Below are 7,446 nucleotides of genomic sequence, written 5' to 3'. Positions count from 1 at the left end.
GCCGTATAAAAACTAGAAGCTCTCAAGAGCCTGTGTCGCTCACCTGATTCTACTTTGGTTTTGGAAATCATGTAAAAATAGATTAAAATCATAACAGATACCCTTATAATAAGTGAGGCAAATTTAGTTTAATATTGGTCCTGTAATTTAATAAAAAATCCTGGTGGCCATCTTGAACAGTAAATCGGCAACAAAGTAGCAACACTTCATCAGCACCTCATAAGAAACATTTATGCCATGTTTTGGTTTCATTCCATTCAGTGCACCTCTAGAAGAAGCATTTGTATATATTTCCCATAGGGTCTTATGTTAAAGGAAGTCCCCCATTGGCGGCCATCATGGATGAAGGATCAGCTTCAAAGTAACAAAACTTAGTCAGCACCTCATAAGGAACATTCATGCCATGTTTGGTTTCAATCCATTCAGTATGTGGTTCTCTAAAAGAAGACATTTGTATGTATTGTCCATAGGGTCCTTTGTTAAACATTGTCCCCATCTGGCGGCCATCGTGGATGAAGGATCAGCTTCAAAGTAACAACACTTGGTCAGCACCTCAAAAGGAACATGCATGCCATGTTTGGTTTCATTCCATTCAATGGTTCTCTAAAAGAAAACATTTGTATGTATTTCTCATAGGGTCCTATGTTAAACTAAGTCCTCCGCTGGTGGCCATCTTAGATTATGGATCGGCTTCATAGTAACAACACTTGGTCAGCACCTCATAAGGAACATTCATGCCATTTTTGGTTTCATTGCATTCAGTGGTTCTCTAAAAGAAGACATTTGTATGTATTTCCCATAGGGTCCTATGTTAAACTAAGTCCCCCTCTGGCGGCCATCTTGGATGATGGATCAGCTTCAAAGTAACAACACTTGGTCAGCACCTTATAAGGAACATTCATGTCATGTTTGGTTTCATTCCATTCAGTGGTTCTCTAAAAGAAGACATTTGTATGTATTTCCCATAGGGTCCTATGTTACACTAAGTCCCCCGCTGGCGGCCATCTTGGATTATGGATCGGCTTCATAGTAACAACACTTGGTCAGCTCCTCATAAGGAACATTCATGCTATGTTTGGTTAAATTCCATTCAGTGGTTCTCTAAAAGAAGACGTTTGTATGTATTTCCCATAGGGTCCTATGTTAAACTAAGACCCCCGCTGGCGGCCATCTTGGATGATGGATCAGCTTCAAAGTAGCAACACTCGGTCAGCACCTCATAAGGAACATTCATGCCATGTTTGGTTTCATCCCATTAAGTGGTTCTCTAAAAGAAGACATTTGTATATATTTCTCAAAGGGTCCCATGTTAAACTAAGTCCCCTGCTGGCGGCCATCTTGGATTATGGATCGGCTTCAAAGTAACAACACTCGGTCAACACCTCATAAGAAACATTCATGCCATGTTTGGTTTCATTCCATTCATTGGTTCTCTAAAAGAAGACATTTGTATGTATTTCCCATAGGTCCAATGTTAAACTAAGTCCCCTGCTGGCGGCCATCTTGGATTATGGATCGGCTTCATAGTAACAACACTTGGTCAGCACCTCATAAGGTACATTCATGCCATGTTTGGTTTCATTCCATTCAGTGGTTCTCTAAAAGAAGACATTTGTATGTATTTCCCATAGGGTCCCATGTTAAACTAAGTCCCCTGCTGGCGGCCATCTTGGATTATGGATAGGCTTCATAGTAACAACACTTGGTCAGCACCTCATAAGGAACATTCATACAATGTTTGGTTTCATTCCATTCAGTGGTTCTCTAAAAGAAGACATTTGTATGTATTTCCCATAGGGTCCTATGTGAAACTAAGTCCCCCGCTGGCGGCCATCTTGGATAATGGATCAGCTTCATAGTAACAACACTTGGTCAGCACCTCATAAGGAACATTCATGCCATGTTTGGTTTCATTCATTCAGTGGTTCTCTAAAAGAAGACATTTGTATGTATTTCCCATAGGGTCCTATGTTAAACTAAGTCCTCCGCTGGCGGCCATCTTGGATGATGGATCCGCTACAAAATAACAACACTTGGTCAGCACCTCATACGGAACATTCATGCCATGTTTGGTTTCATTCCATTCAGTGGTTCTCTAGAAGAAGTTCAAAATGTAAAAAGTTAACGACGACGGACAACGACGGACGCCAAGTGATGAGAAAAGCTCACTTGGCCCTTCGGGCCAGGTGAGCTAAAAACTAGAGTGAACAACAGCATCTACAAGACCAGGGCTCTCGGTCATAAAACTTTTCTCAATACTCGGAGTACAAATTTTGTACTCGAAACACTAATCCCAGTATTTTCATTTATTGATTTTGGAGTCTGGGGTCGTTGAAAGTTTTATGATCACAAGGCCAGGGGATGAGTGAGTCATGTGCTAAAGAGGCACAATCAGTTCCTTCTCCACTTGTTACTTATGGCAAGTAAAATTTGTGATAAGTCACATTTAATCAAAGAAAAGAAGAAGGTATCATGGCTTTGAAAAGTGAAACTAATTATAAACACAGAACACACATCTATTCAGGTATTTTCATATTTATTTTCAGTCATCATTTATAATGTCAATGTTTTATATAATATATACAAAACTTTCATATATAAGTAAATGGTTTTCTACCATTTTTATAATAATTTACATAATTTACAAATCCAACAATATATGTATTCACCTGTAATACATTAACTCTTACTGACTGTAATCACCTGTAATACTGACTTATATAACCTGCATTACAGTTTCTCTGTAAGCAGAAGATTAACTTCTGAAAAGGGTTTGGACTTGATGTTTTTTTTTCATTAGAACTTTTTATTCCATAATTCAGTAAATAATCACAACTCGCAAAGAAAATGAAATAAATAAGCTTATTTTGGAACACTGAAACCAATAACTTTTTTATCGCAGTTTGAGGGATAACATTAACCCATAAATAACAGTAACAATACAGTTTTTTTTTTACAATTGTTCCAATTTTACAGATATTTTCAGCAGTTTGTATACTTTTTCACTTTTGGCAAACACATGCCAAACTACATATTTTTTTTTTTTAAGCAAGACATGTTTTAGCACCAGATGATTTCAGTTGATCTTTGATTTAATTAAATACATCTCAATAAGAAATATATGGTCTGAAAATAATAAATGGTCGATATGAACCATTTAAAGAAAAACATGTTAAATGTGTAGTTCTATGCATGAAATTAATTTTGTTGATAGTATATTGCATATGATCATGAAGCCTTTCAAAATCAAATACGTACACAAAAATAAAAACTATTTGAAATAACAATGTAAAGCTAACTACTGAAATGTAACAAATCCTTCCAATGTTTGTCTCAAACATACATGAAATGAAGAAGTGATATGTATCTTCCACACCAAAATGACTAGAAAACATAATTTGTGATGTAATTTCTCTCAAAATGACAAGACGACTGATCACATTTCATAAAAATTTTGATTTTAAAATACACTTATCAAACATTTATTGCTGGAACAACAAACTCGATCAATGGTACAACTACCCTTACTGTCAGGATAGCTGTTTCTTTTTACATAAACATGTTTCATATCTATAAACTTTTTACATGTATGAAAAATAACACATCAATAGCACTTTAAAAATTTCAGTAAATATTAATTCTATATCTCCGTCATACTAAAACAGTGAATAGACAAAATAAAAAAATAATAAATATTATCTTTTCTTTGTGTTCAGTAAAATAAAATAAAAATTTTACATGGCAAGATTAACCAAAAAGTAAAATAACACTTAATATTAGTAATTAATTTAAGCGCTGAATTTCAAAGTGCCACATGTAGCCAATTTCCTCTTTTATAACCTTGAAAGAAATTTTTTTGGAATAAGAAAATTTCTATAACAACATGGAATTAATAATTATATATAATCATCACAGCCTTCTAAAATGAGACAATAAACAATGTTATCTTCCTTTTCAACAACTATTTGGAAGAAATTTGCATATTGAAGTTCATGCATATTCATTAGCTGTTGAATGCCTTAATAATCTCAACACAGCACTGTCTATTATTATTGTCTCCAGTGTCTTGACATGTTGCTATGGTTACTGTCTTAATGCATAGTGACTAATTATTGCATTCATTTGATATTAATTTATTAAATCTGCTATTTAAAGTCAGATATGAGTTTTTAATTGTATTTCATTTATATAAATTCGCAGAATGTTTTATTCCATATTATAGGCATTATAGAACATGTCTTTTTCACATTCCTCAGTTCCAACTATTATTGATACTGAAGCAAAAATGCACCTTAAGTGTCATTTTTCTATTTTTTTAGCAAGAATAGGCGACGAAAGTAAAGCACTCATTGCAAAAGAAGATATGCATCCACCTTCATCAATCCTTCTATGGTACAGCACTCTTTTGCATAACAGTAGTAGTCATGCACTCGTGCTTCTCAGCCAAGCATCATTTGTTCATTTTATCACAATTTAGAAAACACTCATCACATTTACACTTGCATAGCACAAGAATATTTCCGCTGTCATAACCATGATCCCATATCTTTTTCTAAGACTGCAGCAACATCCAATCTCCCCATAACACGGAAAATATTCATTAAGTCAGTTATTGCAGATTCTTCCCGATGACGTGCCTCCCATAAGTCCAATATGTGCTCTGTTGGTGAAGGTTTGGTTGCGAAATATTGAACATATCTGAAAGAAAAAATGAAAAATAAGTTACCTCAAATAGAAATAAAATTATAAAAATTTGAGTTATATCCAATTCCATGAGGGATACCATTCTTATTCTCATCTATGTGTTACTTTTATTCATTGTCACATATTGTAGATCTACAATTGGAGTTTATTATATTTATAATTACATATTTCATCTATCAATAATTTTTTTATTACATTGTCAACAATCAATAGATAAGAAGGGATAAGGTGTATTATCGATCAATTGATTGTTGATGTAAAATGTAAATTGGCAAATATTACATGCATATTCAGGAACAAAACTAAAATTTGCAATTAATATAATAGGTAGTCTCTGCAAGATAGGTTTACTGGCAGGAAATTTGATCATCCACTGGAAAATGAGAGTATGGATATGGGTCAAAATTTTGCTTTGCAACAGGCCACCTATGGACCACAGAGTTTTGTTATAAGGGTTCTTTAATGTGCAGAGTGTTACACTTTCAGAATTCCTTAACATGAGGCATCATATCTAACCTCCCAATTCTGACATGAATCATTTTTTACAAGGGTTTTACTGTTGGATGTAAGAAGTATGCGTATAGTGTATTCATTCATGACACAAAATTCATAATACACTTGAAAAGGTCAATAGCAAGGGAACAGCTTTTGTTACATCTCAAAATTCATATAGAGGTATTCAACAGAGCTTAGTCTCAAACCTCACTGCAAGTTCAAGATGGCCCCTAGATGTAATACTATAATTAAAATCCACATTATTGTAAAAATCTGAATTAATCAAACTGTTTAATAAAGTGTAAATCTGGTACCTACCTGTCTACAGTTAGTGCTTGTGCTAACATTCTCCAATCATTGCCTCTGGCATTTGGTGGATCTAATAATAGACATAACTGGTACCGAATATGACTGGGTAACCTGAAAATACAACTAAAAGTTAATATCTTTGTCATCATTCAATTCCAGTATTCTGGTATTCATAACATATATTTACACATTTGCTACGGATACTGTAGCTTTTGTTACCATGTACATGCCCATATTATCAATGTGTTGTTCTTTCTTTGCTTATGTAAGTTCATATCTACATCTTCTTTTCAAACATCCAACAAAGCACTTTATATCTTCAAGTTATTATTTGTTTTGCTTAAAAGAAACTTTACTGGTACTTTTGGAATTCATTGTTTCCTTCTGGTCGTTAAGACTTTGTTTCCTTCTGGTTGTTAAGACTTAAGAAATAATGCACCAATATTTACCTAAAATTATTTCCAGCAGGATCTAATGTAACCATTGAATTATACCCTGAACTAGAATTTGTTGTCACTGTTGATGATCGTCCTTTTAATGTTGAAGTAGGGGTCTGTAATGGTAAGGGTTTCTGAAAAAAAAGGAAAATATGATTTAAACAGAATAAATATATGACAGTGTTAACCTTGATTGTGCTTATGACAGTTTTAAAATGGACATGCATTTAAACATGCAGTTTGTCAAATGTATTCAAATTCAAACTTGTTTAACTGTTAAATTCAAAACTGCTCATACTGAAATTCTACTTACTGTAATAGTATATTATCTTGTTTTTTTTATTTTTTATATTCAGCACCAATTGGTTATTTAAGAATTCTTATTAAAATCAAAATAAATCTGACCATTTAGAAGAAAATAAAACAGGCCTAAGTGTTTCCAAAGAAATCTTGAAATGGGTGCAGTATACAAGAATTTTTGTGTATATATATACATCAACACATGGTATCTGCTCATCCAACTAGTGGGAGATCTAAATTAATAATTTGAGATTTCTATATTACAAATTTGACCTGGCATTCTCTACTAAAGTTGCCATCACTTCGTAGGATTTATTTATACAAGTTCTGAATCAGAGAGTGAAGTAATAGTTATAATGTACTAACATCCAGCTTAGCAGATACTGATAAACAAAACAAACACTCAGGTCCATTTAAACATTTCTACAAGTACGATGCACAAAACAAAACAGTTTATACAGCAAGATATTTCTGGATCATAGCCTACATCAATCTTATACTCTTTGATTTGGCAAATTACAATTTGGAGAAAATATAAAAAAATGTTATCTATCTCAAAGAAAAAGAAAAATGAATTTCAAGAAGATCGTTTAGATAAACACACAACAAAGGCATTCTCCACAAATGAAATTGAACAGATGTAGATTTCTAAGATTGGATACATATATTCTGAAAATGATTGACTATTTAATGACAGAAATAAACATTAAGCCACTGACCAGGACAGGTTATATGGTAATTAACTTTAAATAATGGTCAACCAGAACAGAGCATATGATAATTTACTGCTAATCTTCAACAGGTGCTTGTTTTATTGTTGACTTAAAGAAGAATTATGGAAAGTATTGACTCTGCTGTATAATTTTCACATCTTTGTTTCTTTCAAGAGGGAGGAAGAGAGAAACAGGGAAGTTTTGTTACTTAACTTTCACATTGTATTAAATAAGCATGACCTGAAAGAACACCAATGACATTACTATGCTTCGGAAATAGATTTTAAAAATAAAACGGTTTGCACAAGCTTTATGCTACAAAAAAATCTCCCCACTTAATGGACCGTCATTAAGTGACAATGGTTGCAGCAGCTTTCTAAATAAGAAGTAATTCAAATGAAAGATTTACTTATTTATATTTCATGTATTGTTTGATTGTCACAAACCATGTACAATGTATATCTAATTTTAATGACAAGAAAGATTAT

The 7,446-nt window shown here is 33.2% G+C and overlaps 1 protein-coding gene across 5 annotated transcripts in view; it reads right to left on the bottom strand.

Annotated features, from left to right (window-relative positions):
* Positions 1-2,519: 2,519 nt before the first annotated feature.
* The window catches only part of LOC127708844 (netrin receptor UNC5C-like), an 83,654-nt gene continuing 78,727 nt past the window's right edge, over positions 2,520-7,446 (bottom strand). For all 5 annotated transcript variants that reach the window (XM_052213995.1, XM_052213997.1, XM_052213996.1 and 2 more), the window contains 3 exons: positions 5,958-6,079; positions 5,518-5,619; positions 2,520-4,698 (listed from right to left, as the gene is read on the bottom strand). In XM_052213995.1, the coding sequence (XP_052069955.1) occupies positions 4,527-4,698; positions 5,518-5,619; positions 5,958-6,079 (396 nt within the window). In that variant the 3' untranslated portion in view covers positions 2,520-4,526. The remainder of the gene's footprint in view (positions 4,699-5,517; positions 5,620-5,957; positions 6,080-7,446) is intronic.

Source organism: Mytilus californianus, unplaced genomic scaffold (genome assembly GCF_021869535.1).
Source record: "Mytilus californianus isolate M0D057914Y unplaced genomic scaffold, xbMytCali1.0.p SCAF_7, whole genome shotgun sequence".
NCBI lineage: Eukaryota > Metazoa > Mollusca > Bivalvia > Mytilida > Mytilidae > Mytilus > Mytilus californianus.
This window is presented reverse-complemented; position numbering and strand designations above follow the sequence as displayed.